Source organism: Aulonocara stuartgranti (assembly GCF_965226115.1).
Source record: "Aulonocara stuartgranti genome assembly, chromosome: 12".
Taxonomy (NCBI): Eukaryota; Metazoa; Chordata; class Actinopteri; order Cichliformes; family Cichlidae; genus Aulonocara; species Aulonocara stuartgranti.
This window is the reverse complement of record NC_138948.1, coordinates 7,809,921-7,827,131: the sequence shown is the minus strand read 5'-3', so window position 1 is coordinate 7,827,131 and position 17,211 is coordinate 7,809,921. Positions and strand designations below refer to the sequence as shown.

The following is a 17,211-nucleotide window of genomic DNA, read 5'->3' as shown; positions in this document are numbered from 1 at the left end:
AAGTAAACCAGCAGCGATCCAGAGTAAAAATCTGGTTAGATAAGATTTTTAGGGGTGAGTACAATAACCTCAGTTTTATCTAAATTTAGAAGCAGAAAAATTAGAGGTCATCCAGGTCCTCATGTCTTTAAGACATCCCTGCAGTTTAATAAATTGAGGTGTGTTATCTGGCTTCATAGATAGATAAAGTTAGATGTCATCTGCATAGCAGTGAAAATGTATGCTATGGCTTTTAATGACGGTATCAAAGGAAAGCATGTATGATGTAAAAAGAATAGGTCCCAGTACAGAACCCTATGGAGCTCTATAGTTAACCTTTGTGTGCAAACCACAGCATCACTGTGCCTATAATCCCCATGGCGTTAATGCCGTTTCCCTATTGTAATGAGCTGTGAACCCTGATTGAAACTCCCCCCCCCCAAAAAAACTCCCCTGCTAATGATTTGTTCGATGCTTTAATGATTACTTAGATGCTTTAATGATTACCAGTTGTTTTTTTTTATGGTTAAAACCTTATTTGTGAAAAAATTCATGAGGTCATTACTAGTTAACGTTAAAGGAATGGTTGGCTCAACTGTGCTCTGACCTTTTGTCAGCCTGGCTAAAGAGAAACCTGGAGTTGTTCTTTTTTCTTCAATCAATGATGAATAGTGAGATGTTCTGGCTTTACACATGGCTTTTTTATAGAGCAACAAACTATTTTTGTCACGGGAGTGGAACGGACTCAGGCGCAGACTGAGGTAGCACAGTTCAACGACACTTTATTAATCACACTGGTGCACTATATACACGTGAAGGGGGGGGAAACACCAGGGTCCCGGGGATCACTTGGCTGGGGAGACACACTTCTTCGCACTCGCTCTGCTCCTCGTCCAAACAGTCTCCACACAAGCAGCTCAGCTCACTCTCCTACTCACGGGGTCCAGGGGTCACAAAAGGGCTGATCCAGGTAAACCTGTTTACACAGACGAGGGTAAGTCGAAGGCAAACACGGGAACAGTAGAATCGCAAGGAAGCCAGGCAATACTAACGAGAGTTACTCAATATTCCAGCGACGAACAGCTCAGAGCCCCAGCCTTAAGAGCCAGAGAACTGCAATCCGCTCGAGATCAGCTGCAGGTGCGTGGGCCAAGGGCAGGAGCCCAATCAGAGCTCCGCCCAGGCAGACAGGTAGGAGAGACAGAGTGAGAGAAAAACAACAAACACTTGTGGCCACACTGGGCTGGCCGGGGAGGCACAGGGACCATGACAATTTTACCAGGCTTAATGGAGATCTTCTAAAATAGTGAGACACCATTTCCTCTCCAGATTATGAGTTATCTGCTTTAAGGTGTGTGTTTGAGAATTATATGTTTGAAGGAAATTATATCTATAAACTTAGTTACACACTTTAAGAAACATCTGCTGTGGCGAAATTTATATCCCATTGCTGAGTAATCCATTATTGTAAATGTACATGTTATTAGGAAATGATCAGACAAAAGCAGATTTTCTGGGAATACTGTTAACTTTTCAGTTTCTATGCCATATCTCAGAACAAGATCTAGAGCGGGATTAAAGTTATGGGTGGCTTCTTTTAAATTTTGAAAGATGACTATCTAGATGGATGTTAAAATCACAGACAATAATGTGTTTATCTGAGCTGACCCCTAAATCAGATAAAAACTCTGAGAAATCAGATAAAAACTCTGAGTAAGCACCAGGTCAACAATACATAACAACAAATAAAACTGTTTTTTAAGTTTTCCAGTTACAGTGGACAAGGCTCAAAGTCAGGCTTTCAAATGAATTAAAACTCTGTCTGGGTCTTTGGTTGATTAATAAGTTAGAGTGAATGATTGTTGCCATGCCTCTGGTATGAAAACTTTTGGACCAAAAGTCCAGTTAATTACATTTTGAGCATGATTATCTTCTAGATTAGTGACCAACAGGTATTAAATCGCTGACCAATCAAATCGCTGTAAAATAGCTTCACCATTCGAGGAAAATCCCTTGGACTTCTGTGTATGGACAGCCGGAAAGTTTTTTAATAGCACCCAAAGTCTTTATGTTTCCCTAATGAACTTTGGTGATAAATATAGCTGAAACTGTTTTTTACTGTTAACTGTAAACAACTTTATAAAAATTGTATTGTTCTATAAAGATTCATCTTTGGTCCTAAAACAGGACACCTATATGTACTTGCTGATCTTACATCAAATTTACATTGAGACTAAGGAAACATTTGAATTCTGTTTTTTAGATTTATTGTTTTACTTTCTCTCAAACTGTTAAACACCACCAAAGCTGCAGGTGAAAAAAAACAAAACAATTTTCTCCTGTGTTTGAATGATAATACTGTGATATTGATACAGTAAGTCTGTTAAATAACCAGCCAGCCTTTTTTTTTGGCTTTGAATGGGCTAGACTTTACTATAGTAGATCTTTAGCGGTCGTACTGAAGAAAACACATTCTTGCAGCACTTTTAACAGTAAACTGCTGCACACATTCATGCCACTGCTTTGTCTGCAGGAGCTGTGTTGGTGTTGCTTTCCATCTATATTATTTGTGTTATCTTTTCATATTTTTCATACAATATAGTTTTATCTTCTTCTGCAAAATCAGCTGATTTGATAAAAATATAGATCTACATTTGTATGGATTGGTCAGATGCCACCAGTGCCACTTCTTTCATGTTACCACGCACTGAGGTCTCTTTTTAGAAATATAACTACATGTCATGGAGAGGCGGATGGAAATAACAGTTATTGGTTGTATCTTGCTTGTTCACAATACAAAGTTCAAGGTTCTTTATTTGCCATTTGTGCATAAAACCCTCAGTCAAGGCAAATGGAATTCTTGTGTAGATCGCTCTCAGTCTGTATACTATAAACACAATAGCCATGTTACACATATATAGTTTTCTTTTTCACAGTTTCAGAGTTCTGACAATCCTTGCATAGACTGAATCAGTTCTAAAGATCTCTCTTTTACTTTTTATTGGTCAATATTTTTTTAGCCGTTGCGTGCTTTACTACTACTGCTATTTAGACTCTCAGCATAGTGCTTTAAATCAAAAGAACTAAAATTCTGCACAGAAAAAATAACCTGGATTGTTACTGTTCTCGTTCATTCATAGTTATTTTAACCAATTAAACTGGAGATAACAGAAGGTAAAGGCTAAACAACCAGTAATATGAATATATATATATATAATAAATAATAATTTTATATTATATTTAAAAAAAACAGTGTCCCTGATTAGTTCCTGCTCTCTGGCTGACAATTATAATCAGGGAACCTGGTATTGTCTTGGTTGTCATAGAAACCAATTGGTTGTCAGCACTGCCTGGCACGTGGTTATGCATCTCCTGCACAGAATATGTTTCCGAGAACAATGGCAAATCCAAAACTATGATCAGAATATTTATCATGCTGTAGCTGCCTTTCTGCCCTCAGTGAGGCTGCCTGAAGATCACGCTTACATATATCTAAAGCCAGAATTCATAGCTGCAAAATCCTTTAGAAAGACAGGCTGTAAAGGAGTGCTCATCCACAGATGTTCCTCAATCATCCCTTCTTTATTAGCAGAAATAAAACCATGACAAGCCACTCAGAAGTGTAAAAATTCTGCTTGACCCAACATGAATAATCAAAGACCACCGATAGGTTTTATAGCTTACGGGTGAGAGACATTAGATAGCAGACTGGGGCTGATTGAAGGGTGTTTAATACCTTCGGACTGTCCAATTACCAAATAGGTAGCTTTTGGATATGCCAACATCGATGATTTAAATTACAATATTCCTTTTGGCAGTTATACTCTTGTGTAAGCCTGCCTCACTTAAAAAATACTTTTGACAGTGTTTATTAAGCTGATACCCAAGTGAAATTTCTCTGCATGAGAAGCAATGAACTTGAATCACACTAATAAAACTGTTGCTTCAAGTCCTGATTCAGTCCATGAAGCACACTAGTATCTTAGCAACAGCTTTAGCAAAATAGTAACAGGAGCTGACTGATGAATTTCTTGTTTCAGATCATCTCACCTAAGCAAAAGCCTGAGGCAAATCAAAAACAGCTCGCTGCTAAATTAGATGAAGAACACATACTGAGCGTAACCCCTTTGAGATCTGTGATTTAAGTTAATTTGTGTGTCTTGTGCTCGTTAGACAGTACATTTTTGAAGTTGCATTTCATGGAGAGTTTTGATATTAAAAATGCTCTTTATATAATATGTAATTAATAATTTAAATAACCCTAACTTCATGGGGCAAAAGGCATATCAACAAGACAATAACCTGCTGACATCAATGCTTTGCTATTCAATCGTTTTTCTGCTGAGGCTTTCTTCCAGTGCCCTTAAAACTGCATTATTTTATGGGTTTTTTATTATTTTATTACTAAACAAAACTATATTAACTGTGTGAAACTGTAAAATGATCAAAATATACTTTGAGCCACTTTTGATTCCCAATTGATGAAAATGAATTGATGATGATGATCTGAGCAATAAATCAGTGTCCAATTCTTAAGCCATCTTATAATATGAGAGACAGTCCTGGTTGATTTCTGCTTTCATTAGCTCTGAATGTCATAATGAGATCAGATATTCTCTTTCATTTGAGGCAAACAAAACCAGGGTAAGTTTTAAATGTGATTTGATTGGAAACTCTAAAGCTAATTAATAATTCTCTTCCTGGTTCTTTTGTTTTTACATGGTGCACATTCTCGCACTGTAATAATACTAAGGAGAGTATAGACTTATAAGTGCAGGTTGTTAGTGGCACTAGATGATAAGATTATACAGTGTGAGTAAAAAAATGTTTTACCATAGAATAAAAAGGGTTTTTTTATTTTAAGAATTATAGCAATTTCTAGTACACGTGGCCCCATTTTCATGAGCTCAAAATTAACTGGACAAGCTTACTGGACAAATTTAAACTCAAGAATTGTCTTTGATATATGGATGAAAATCCCTAGCAATCCATGGACACCCCTAAATGCTCTGTTTCATTTCTTGAGATGCTGCTCTCTTCCCCTCATTCTGGTACAAGTCAATCTTGGTCCTTCAAATTATTTTTTCAAAACTGTGCAGGTCTTTTTCGATGCTTTCTGATAAAATCTGATCTTTTTCTTGGGTGGTCTTCTTGTTCTTTGCACCTTGTAGCAAACTATTTGTAATTACATTCATGAAGACATCTCTTGATTGTAGATTGTGATAGTAACAAGCCAGCCTCTTCAAGCATGTGCTTTACTTGGTTAGACGTTGTGAATAATTCTGTCATTATGCACTTTAGCTGTCTTCAATGGTCTTTCAGGCCTTTCACTGTTGTAGAATTGGCCAGTTTATTATTTTTTAAGACTGTCTTATACTGTTGATTTGGCCACTGCTTTGATACATCTGACAGGTTTATTTTGTTTTATCAGCCTCTGACTCTTTATATCTTATATTTAAAATTCCAATGAAAAGCTACAGATTAAAGTCTTTAAATCAAGCTCAGATTTTGTTAATTGAACACTGCCAATCGGCCAGTGCTCATCAGACCCAATACCTGTCATGATGCTGGATCTGTAACCCAGTGGTTCAGTATTTGGACAGTTTGAATCTGGTTGAAGTTCTGAATTCTGAGTTTAGTTATACTCTGAGTGACTTATGTTTAGTTTTCTTGTGCTTACAAGCTCTGATTAGATCGTTTAGGTCCTTTTGCATTTCCACTTTTGATGTCTCTCTGTCTCCTTCCTGCGTTCTTTGTATTTGGTCTGTCATGTCTATCACGTAGGATAAGTTCTGTCTGAATGTTTATTCATCCGTGTTCCAGTCGTGTCTCTCACTCCCTCTATTCCTTGTATTCTGTCAGGTCGTGTCTCATGTTTCCGGTTTTATTTTGATAGTCCCTTGTCTCGTGTTCAGTGTATTCAGTTTTTCTTCCTCCCTTTCTCGTTATATCTTGCCTCAGAATTGCTATTTATAGATAACAAATTCCTAAAAGGTGTATGTAAATGCATAAAAAGACAAAAGGCTCTTCCATAAGATTCCATAACCTTCTCGGGTTTAAAAAAAAACAAACAAACAAAAAACAAAACTTTCTTTATGGTCAGGCCTTTAGTTTAATGAGCCCTTTCTGTGTTTCACCCCTTTTATTAGCAGATGTTGGCCATGTTTATGCATAACTTCAGATGTAATTCTGGAGCCACATCATCATCAATCTTCCATTCTCTGCTCTCACCTGAATAACCCTGCATCTCCACATCAACTGTCGAGAAACTGCAGTAATTAATGCAAATAGCACGCCCCAACACCATTAATGGTGCGAGCTTAACACGTGGCGAGGCTTTGAGAAATGCAGATAACAGCCTCATAATTGGACTAATTACCTCTAAATGTGTTGCTTCTTTAGGCTAAATGGCAATGAAATGCCACTGGGACAGTAGCTGGTCTATCTCACCGCCACTGTAAACAGGATTTGGTGAAAAGGGCAATGGCTGAGTTCAATATATGCAGTCTCCCTTTTTAATCTTGACTCTTTTGAATTGGGGGTTTGTGGATGTTCTTGCAGTGTAATCAGTGGGACTCAAAGTTAGAGTCTGCTAATTAGTTAACAGCCAATAGGGACCACCTATGGGTGTGCAGGAAGACAGGTGTTGGGGGTGGGGGGTTGCATCTTCTGGTCGCTTTCCTTTCCCGATGCGTCTGCTTTTTTTCTTCGCAACATGAAGACGCTTCTTCTTCACCTCCCGTTGTCATCACCTATGTCTCGCCCTAATTTTCTCTCCTGATATTGCACGCGCACCCCCATCCCCATACATACCCTCTTCACTTTCCTGTCCACCTCCGATTCCTTATCTCGCATCTTCTGTGCCTCCCTATCCACTGCTTTTACTCATCTCTTTTTCTTGCTGATGGCATTTGAAGCCAATTAGGTGTTTTTATGCATGTAAAGCTGTCTGAAGACAGGGCATGAGGACATTCCTTTCAGATGTCAAAGATTACAGAGAAAAAGCACAGAGGAAACCTGTCGTGCTGAGCAAAGATCAGCAGTATAGCTGCTCAACACAAGGACACGAATTCAAAAAAAAAATTCTTCACATGTACGAGAGTTTGTGTGTGTGTGTGGACTTGTCTGGAGGGGTGGGCTGGATAATGTGTGTATATTGCAGCACAAACGACTGACCGGCTGCCTTCAAATTGTATGACTCATCCTCATTGCAGCTCGTGGACTGCAATCCCAAGAGCCCGTAGTGAAATATTCTATTAACTTGCATTAGTTTCCTTCCTTCAACACCACATTGCAGAGGAACATACATTCACTTGGTATGTTTTGTACTTGTCTGGTTATGTGATATATAAGCTGGCAAGACTGTAAAGTATATTAATGTCCGTGCCTGCCAATTTTAACATAATTCCTGATGACTCACAAACTGGAGCAGCATATTTTTTTTTCTGCTTTCATTCATGGCAGTTGAATAAATATATATATTTATATGGATTTTTGCAACAGCCTACAGATTTTTAGAAGAAATATATAACTATTAAAAAACACGTAAGAGCATCCTCCACTTCTTGCCTCGTGTGCTAAATGTTCTCATGGGGCTCATTAACCCTTAAAAAGCTTTTGCATGTGCTGTATTTATACAGATGTTCTGACAAACAGGTACTTGCACAATACCATTAAAATACAGAAACAAATACAGATGCGCAAATGTGGCAGTGTTCTGAAGCTATGACACATCTCCTTCTCTCAGCTCGTATTCTCAGCAAGAATATGAAGAACGCTTGTGTAAAACCAGGTTTTTCTCTCAGCCCAAAGTGCCTCTCACCACTTTGTGTGGTAGTGGTGGTGGAGTTGCTGCTGCGCATTCACACATCTTTAGCTTGCCCCCCTGTTAGAGAGTCCATTAGTGGCTCTGTGTGGCCAGAGCTTGTCTTTGGAGAGCCAGGGAGAGGCAGTGGGGGAAGTGGAGGGAGGTGGAAGCAATGGACCAAATGAAAAAAAAGAAAAAGGCAAAGAAAAGAATGAGGATAAAATATGGAAGACAAAGGAAAAGATGTTGACGATATAAACAAAGATCATCTAAATCGTCATAATAGACTTCGGTCATGTGACATCTGGTGGGGAAATTTCTATCAGTGCTCAAAGATTTGCTCGGGTTTTCAGGTTTAGTGCTTCTGCTTTTGAAACTGGTATTACATTTTATATGAGAAAAATAAGACTGAACCTATCAAACCATTTTTTAAAGTTATGCACCAATTTTATTTTCTCTGCTGAAATAATATTAGTCGGATAAAGTTAAATCAATGACATTCCTGGTTTCATTTTTTTAAGCTGTAAAAAAAAAAAAAAAGAAAGAAAGAAAGAAAGAAAGAAAGAAAAAGCTACATCCAGATGAACAGAATCAACTTTTTGAGGTGTTTTTTGTTATCATTTAGTGGAACTCCCAGTTTTAGGTTTGTTTGGGTAAAACAAATAAAAAAAGTTGGAGACAAGTTTCCTGTGAAAGAGTTCCAAAACACAAAAAGAAAGGCCAGAAGAGATACTGATAAATCAGTGGGAAACACTATAATTATCCCAGCGACACCAGGGTGTTTTAGTCAAACTTTGTACAAACCATTTAAGACATTAAGGGGACTACTGGTACAAAGCAACACCCTCAGTAGAGAGGAGCAGCAGCTGTACTGAATACTTCATGTGTGACCAGACAAAGAAGACAGCCGACCTTCAATTAAGGATGTTTTCTGTTATGGCTTCGTTTGATTTTTATCAAAAGCAGGTTTTTATTCAAAGATTTCTCAAAGAAAGTAAATGTGTAAAAACATTGCTGAGCTTTATTTGTGTGTCCCCCCCCCCCCCCCCCTTTTTTTTTTAAAATAATCAAATAATTGTTTATTTTTAGGACAGAAGATATTTGCAGCCAGACAAACATCTCCTGCCTGGCAATAGTCATCTTGTAATGGATGACACTAAACAAAGGTCAGGAATGGCTTTTCACACAGTGGACTAACACTTGGATCTATGCCATCTGTTTCAAAAGTATGTGTACTTTGTAGCCTTCATATGTACTTTTACACAGCTATTGTTAGGTTACACTATTCCCCAGTTATAACATTTTATGTGGAAATCGTCATTAAATTGTGTTATCATCAATGTTCCACATGTATCCTGGCTATGAATGCAGCCCAGCTTCCTCAACTTTTGCATTTATTCAAAATCAGATTGAAGGAAGTGTCATAGACAGTTATGACAAAGGTGAGTTGGTCTCCATGGTCTCCAGTGATGTTTAAAGCCTTGTCGGTGTGAACCGTGAAGGACTGAGGCATCGCTGAGTGGAACCCCCTGATGGATTCTGCCATCAGGCGGTTCCACTGCTCTGAAACTGGAGTTGACAGTCTTCAAGTAAAATATGTAATGGTCTACAGCACAAACTCTAGTTTTGGTGCCAACCTAAATGAAGAAAGAGTTCAAATCAAAGTCGGCATAAACATACCAAAAAGAAAAAGGCAAAAAAAAATTGACATAGCTAATAAAAACTAATTTAAACACATAAAAACGAAGCAACATCTAGTAATGGGACTTTAAATGTAACACTCGGGAATCATGTGACACTGCAACCAGCTAATAGAAAACAACAGGCCAGAAAACACAAGTTACAATTTATCAGCCTTTATGGAAAATTCACGTGTTTTGCAGTGTGGTACAGCATAGGCATTACTGCTTGCTATGAGACGGGGTTGGCCTGTTTGCCTTTCTGGATATTATCTTTCCCGGTACCCAGTCGAACTGATGAGGGAAAAAGAGAAGTTTGAGAAGCACACAGGAAGGTGGGCAAGAGCAGCAGACTGACTGAAAAACAAGCAGAGAGCATGAATATTTCGAGAGGACAGCCGAGCACCAGCAGCCTAACAAAGAGCCTGATTTTCAGACTGTGCAGTAAAAGACCTGTTCGTCTGAATGTCAACAGCAACTGAATGTTACACCTCCTCTAATAAAACACTCTTTTAATGAAGTACAGTTTTGCTTAGGGCACACTGAAGTAAAACTACTCATCAAGTTAATTTGCTTAATTATTCAGCAGAGTCTTCTGTCTGAAAGGACATCTGTTACAAAACAGAGTGTGTGTGTGTGTGTGTGTGTGTGTGTGTGTGTGTGTGTGTGTGTGTGTGTGTGTGTGTGCGCGCGCGTATGTTCTTACTGGTATGTGGGTGTATGTGTGGGTGTGTGTGGCTCTGTGTGTGAGTGGGAGTCGAAGAGAACCAGATATGCTATGTTAACGGGTGTACTAAAGGTTGTTACTAAAACGTCCACCCTAATTTTAGTGATACTCTACTGCCCCCTTCTGGTTCAGCTGAATCATTGCAAAAGTCATAGTTATGACTGAAAACAAAATGTGGTCCGTTTATGCCATCTGGGGGCCAACCATGTAACAAACCAAACACACTTGTTGCATCACAGCACATACCTATGCATGTAATTCTGTTACCAACAGCCACATTTGATTTTAAAATTAATAAATAAATAAATAAAAAGGGGGAAAAAAATATAGAATCAGTTTATATTACTGAGACAACTACAATTTTTACAAAATGTCTCTCCAAAATGGGAGATTAAAAAAATATTCTTTTAAAAATATCTTTATAATTTTAACCATAATTGCATAGATTTATCATTGTTAAAGGTATGTGAGGCCGCAGTAATAATGTAATGCACAAAATGACATTTAATACAAGGGTTTGACTTTGAGATTTCATTTTTCTATTGCTCAGCTGGAGGCAATATGCTATCACAATATGCTCTGCTAAGAAATATGCACTTCCATTTCTAATAACAAATTAGAACAAGTGGATGAACCATGGGAACCAGTTCTTAAAAACAGCTATTTTAAACAAATGCATCAGTGCAGTAATTTTGCATATTTACCGACAGTGTATGATATGTTAATACCACAAAGCAATGATACACATCTGACTTCCTGTTTCATTTTTGACAGTCTGGCCCCGCTGAGAACAGAAAATAAAGACATAAGCATTTTACCAAATTAATGTTGCACATGACTAAAGGACAAGAACACACTGCTCTCTGTATTGATAATTTACAGGAATACCATATTGTTTATACATTTCAGAAAAATTGTTATTCTAAATATTTTGAGTCAGAATGTCTTATCATGTTATCTATCATATCTATCATGTCTTTCTGAAAACAGTTGTAAATGGTAAATGGCCTGTATTCGTATAGCGCTTTACTAGTCCCTAAGGACTAAGGACCCAAAGCGCTTTACACATCCAGTCACACACACATTCACTCACTGGATGTAGCATAGAAGCAGGGATGGTGTTGTATTGTATATGTAGTGTTTTAGTTCATTGTGCTATGAATAAATTAAGAAGAGGCTGAGAGGAAAGGCAGATCTGTTGGTAGTGAACAAAAGAAAACAGCACCACCTATAGAAACAACAGCAATTTCACTAAATATATTGAGGCTTGAATGTCACTTCATAAGTGAGTTTACTTTTAATAAGTAATACGTTTCCCATTCACAAAAACAGCTTTTCATCATCACCCCATGAAACACCTCACTACCCAGGATATTAAGTTCAATACAAATAAACTAAATTAAAACGATATGTGAAAATGTATTATATTCAATGGAAATACTAATAAAAACTATACTTAAAAATGAAATAATACTGGGTGTTGGCAAAAATAAAAATAAAACATACAGTAAACCTTTCCATTGTTATTTAAGTGAAATTTGTCAACACAACCAATCTGAGGAAGCTTTGGTGAATATTTTTACTGTCTTAATAATGTTTGTATTATAATACCTGTTCTGACCTTCTTATGTTTTGCTGCTTGACAGTTAACATACAAAAACTAACGTTTGAAACTGATGACAACTGAAAATATGGAATGAAAGATTTAAAAAAATTAATGTGAAAATCTGTTTTGGAAAAAAATATATACAGTGGGGCAAAAAAGTATTTAGTCAGCCACCGATTGTGCAAGTTCCCCCACCTAAAATGATGACAGAGGTCAGTAATTTGCACCAGAGGTACACTTCAACTGTGAGAGACAGAATGTGAAAATAAAATCCATGAATCCACATGGTAGGATTTGTAAAGAATTTATTCGTAAATCAGGGTGGAAAATAAGTATTTGGTCAATAAGAAAAATACAACTCAATACTTTGTAACATAACCTTTGTTGGCAATAACAGAGGTCAAACGTTTACTATAGGTCTTTACCAGGTTTGCACACACAGTAGCTGGTATTTTGGCCCATTCCTCCATGCAGATCTTCTCGAGAGCAGTGATGTTTTGGGGCTGTCGCCGAGCAACACGGACTTTCAACTCCCGCCACAGATTTTCTATGGGGTTGAGGTCTGGAGACTGGCTAGGCCACTCCAGGACTTTCAAATGCTTCTTACGGAGCCACTCCTTTGTTGCCCGGGCGGTGTGTTTTGGATCATTGTCATGTTGGAAGACCCAGCCTCGTTTCATCTTCAAAGTTCTCACTGATGGAAGGAGGTTTTGGCTCAAAATCTCACGATACATGGCCCCATTCATTCTGTCCTTAACACGGATCAGTCGTCCTGTCCCCTTGGCAGAAAAACAGCCCCATAGCATGATGTTTCCACCCCCATGCTTCACAGTAGGTATGGTGTTCTTGGGATGCAACTCAGTATTCTTCTTCCTCCAAACACGACGAGTTGAGTTTATACCAAAAAGTTCTACTTTGGTTTCATCTGACCACATGACATTCTCCCAATCCTCTGCTGTATCATCCATGTGCTCTCTGGCAAACTTCAGACGGGCCTGGACATGCACTGGCTTCAGCAGCGGAACACGTCTGGCACTGCGGGATTTGATTCCCTGCCGTTGTAGTGTGTTACTGATGGTGACCTTTGTTACTTTGGTCCCAGCTCTCTGCAGGTCATTCACCAGGTCCCCCCGTGTGGTTCTGGGATCTTTGCTCACCGTTCTCATGATCATTTTGACCCCACGGGATGAGATCTTGCGTGGAGCCCCAGATCGAGGGAGATTATCAGTGGTCTTGTATGTCTTCCATTTTCTGATGATTGCTCCCACAGTTGATTTTTTAACACCAAGCTGCTTGCCTATTGTAGATTCACTCTTCCCAGTCTGGTGCAGGTCTACAATACTTTTCCTGGTGTCCTTCGAAAGCTCTTTGGTCTTGGCCATGGCGGAGTTTGGAGTCTGACTGTTTGAGGTTGTGGACAGGTGTCTTTTATACAGATGATGAGTTCAAACAGGTGCCATTCATACAGGTAACGAGTGGGGGACAGAAAAGCTTCTTACAGAAGACGTTACAGGTCTGTGAGAGCCAGAGATTTTCCTTGTTTGAGGTGACCAAATACTTATTTTCCACCCTAATTTACGAATAAATTCTTTACAAATCCTACCATGTGAATTCATGGATTTTTTTTTCACATTCTGTCTCTCACAGTTGAAGTGTACCTCTGGTGCAAATTACTGACCTCTGTCATCATTTTAGGTGGGGGAACTTGCACAATCGGTGGCTGACTAAATACTTTTTTGCCCCACTGTAAATGGGAAAAAATATAAAAACAAATCTTAAAAAACAACAACAACAACAAAAACTGTAACAGATTTTTTTTTTTATTCAGTGAATAAATGATTACAAATTACCATATTGTCTTATCTTTATCTCATGTAATTTGCAATCATTTAATTAATTCATTAAAATCTCTTAATATTTAACCCCATAAATCCTAAATGTCAGTAAAAGCATCAGAATTTTATGGTCAGCGTGAACAACATTTGCATTCTTTGGATAAATGTCCTCATCATTATCAGTCCAAAGTGAGATTTGAAAAAAATAACTCCTAATCTACACTGCAAATAAAAGCGTAAATTGCAGCCATGAGCCATTTAGTCAGCAAATGCTGATTATAATAACATTGCTCTAATAATTGTGCACAAAAGCTCTGGTTTGTCACTTCAGGCATTGCCCCTATCCTTGATAACCTTAAAAACAATGGGACCTCCAGGGTGGAACAGATTGACCTAATAACACCAGTATAGGTTTATAGATCAATATCAATAATTTTAGAAGTCAGCAATTCAGTACTGTAAGTGATATGTCGTAATTTGTGTAGTGAGAGCACATTAAAAGTAGTTTTTATTGATCTGTTATATGTCTGAGAAAAGTCATGAATTTACTGTAAAATCAGCAGTCTATTGTGAATGTGGACAAGTATTATTATGTATGTCACCCCCTCTCTATGTGCCTAACGCCCTCTATAATGCACGAGTTCCTAACAAACCAATCAACAAGCAATTCAACATAACTAAAGGTGAACATTTGCTCCCCAAGATGTATCATCCAACTCAAGCAAATCACAAATCAAGTTCTCCAGACAACTCCTTTTGTCTGGAAAACTGGAAAACAGAAATATATGCTCGGAGAGTATATAAAAAGAATATTTAATCTGGGTGTAGTTATAAAAGCTATAAAAGAAAAATTAAAAATTTTTAAAAATACCATATATTCAGTATGCACCCATACAGTCTGAACGCACTATAAGTGAACTTTCTTAGTGTGCACAGAAAATAATTCATAGTTTATTTCATTGGTTAGACACAAATATCCTAATTTCTAGTGAACACAAACAGTGATAACGTTATATAAAGATTAGTATTTTCCATGTGTGTGAGCGTATGAGCTCATCTGTGAGTGTTTTGAGTGGACTCTCACCGAGCTGGTGGGCCTTTCTGAGGCAGGAGAGGGAAGCGTTGAGACGGGCACACTCCTCTTCACTGGCACCAAACTTTTGCAGCAGCTCACACACCTGCTCCTCGCTCATCTCCAGCAAGCCCTCCAGGGTCACCTCACCTGGACTCATCTCCTATCAAATATACACATGCAACATGCATGCAGCTTAAAGACCACCACAAATACACATCTAGCTCAAAAACCTAGATATTTAGATATACATTTAATGGAATAAGTTACCGTAATAGATAATTTTCTTTATTATACAGTGTAACAACATTAAGGATGATCAGGATTTTCTATAATGAGGCCATCAAACTTACAAGTAATCCCTGTAAACCAAATCCTCATGAAACAATTGATCTATATCAGCTCAACATCAGTTGTTTCCACTCATGACTCTCCACGATGTCAATCACAGTGCATATGTTTATATGGACATCTCCGACACCGCACATACTGCTAAAACCTCCTGCTTAAAGCAATAAAGAAAGGGGCTAAAATAGTGCCAGTGGGTGAGCTGAGGTGATACACAAAGGCCCAGTATGAGATGCATAGAGACTCCACTAGTACACGAAAACTTCGAAACTCAGTGCTATGGCATTTACAGCATTTTAGTAAGCTTTTAGCCAGAGGGTGATATGAGCTGTCAGATTTCGCTCTCAGTCACCAGTATGGAAACCTCAACTGCTAAAAGCTACAATCTGATAGTGACAGTGAAATGTTTAAATGTTAAGTATAAAAACTTTATTCAAATCTGTACAAAACATATTTTTTTTAAAATGAGAGAAGGCAGAAAAAGGCAATGTGTTAAAAAGTTCTTGGAACAGTTTGTCAAATACACAAATCAGAAAAATATCATCTGAAATTTTGACTTTGAAGCAATGATCATGAGATGTATTTTGAGTGTAAAAAATGGTTACTACGTGGTATCACGGCTTACCTGTGTGACCTCTTTCCTCAAGTTGACAATGCGGAACCAGTGGCCGAGGCGAGGAAAGTCCTCCAGCTCGGCACTGCGTTCCTCTAAGGCCACTTTGCACTTACAGGACAGCTGGCGGCTGAAGTACTTTACCAACTTCCCCTAGGAGGAAGAAAGACAAAAACAGTGAGACGATGCTTCTCCTGACCAAACTACTTTCACATTTTTAACATATCTACATACAAAAGTAATTCTCTGTGCTGAAAAAGTACGTTTCACCTCTCGGTTTCTCTTTCCTTTGTTTTCTATAAAATTCCTTTAAAACTAAAGCACAAATAAAACAATGGAAATTGTTTTAATATTACTCCGAAACCACTGGAAGAGTGGAACCTACCTCAGCTGTAATGGGTTAAAGGCAAGGTATATCCTGAACAGGTCAACAGTTTGTGTCAGTTTTGCAAAAATCCTGCCCGGTGTAGTGCTTTATAAAACAAAAGCAAACTTTACATTTTAAAAACAAATCATGTGTTTTTAAATCCTATTAAATAATCCTAATATGTTTAAATGTGCAGGAAAAAAAGATTTTAATTATATTTTTAGCCTGTTGTTGAAAAATCCCAGAAATCAAAGCAGTCACATAAGGTCATGCCAGTACCATAGTCATGGTAATATCCTATCAGTCAGTTAGGAAGAGCCTCTGGTGTCACAGAAATTCCAGGACAGCCTGGTTAATCAGCTCAGGCAAAGCAAATGAAACACTGTTTCATCATTTAACCCCTCTTCAACTCGCTGCTGAGTGATTATTGGTTGAAAGCTGTGATTATATCAGAAACCTCCTCTAAACTGAAAAATGGTGCTGATACAAAGACACATACAAGTGGGCAGATGCATGCAGGCTTTTCCTTTGTTAGAAGTCATTCTTCCTGCCACAGACACGTGGCTTGTTAGTGAAGGAGGATGTCATTTGCAAAAATAATAAATCATCAATTGGCGATAGCGCTGCAATAAATTGTAATAACTTTGCATGTGATGTTGTATATTTTTGTAAGACAACATACAGCAAAAAAAACAAAAAAATAATACAGTTCGTTTTTTTAAATTGTATAATTTAAATTGACTGTTTATCAAAATAGAAGTCTGCATTTTCTCCCTGTGCTTGTGTGGGATCTCTCCGGGTACTCCCGCTTCCTCCCACAGACCAAAGATATGTAATTGGTGGTGTTAGGTTAATTGGAGAATCTACATTGCCCATAAGTGTGAATGTGAGTGATTGTCTGCCTCTCTGTGTCAGGCTGGCGACCTGTCCGGGGTGTGCCCCACCTCTTGCCTTATGGTATCTGGGATGGGCTCCAGCCCCCCGCAACCCCGAAAAGGATAAGCGGAAGAGAATGGTTGGATGGATGTTTATCAAATTTATTTACAGTTTGATTCCAAGTGAATTCTGTAGCTCACTCTCACACCATAAATTTATATCAATATCTACACAAATCTAAATCTAAAATAGCTATAAATAAATAAGTAAATATTATACTGGTTGATTTTTAATTGTTACAT

General features: G+C 38.0%; 1 protein-coding gene and 1 long non-coding RNA gene across 3 annotated transcripts in view; both read right to left on the bottom strand.

Annotated features, from left to right (window-relative positions):
* The window catches only part of ksr2 (kinase suppressor of ras 2), a 116,814-nt gene that overhangs the window by 87,825 nt on the left and 11,778 nt on the right, over window positions 1-17,211 (bottom strand). For both annotated transcript variants that reach the window (XM_082554388.1, XM_082554389.1), the window contains exons 2-3: window positions 15,679-15,819; window positions 14,718-14,868 (exon numbers count right to left, since the gene is read on the bottom strand). In XM_082554388.1, the coding sequence (XP_082410514.1) occupies window positions 14,718-14,868; window positions 15,679-15,819 (292 nt within the window). The remainder of the gene's footprint in view (window positions 1-14,717; window positions 14,869-15,678; window positions 15,820-17,211) is intronic.
* On the bottom strand, window positions 745-1,123 carry LOC309718814. The gene is made up of 2 exons (XR_014280086.1): window positions 1,032-1,123; window positions 745-955 (listed from the first exon to the last, which is right to left on the bottom strand). It is a non-coding gene; the product is annotated as an uncharacterized lncRNA (long non-coding RNA).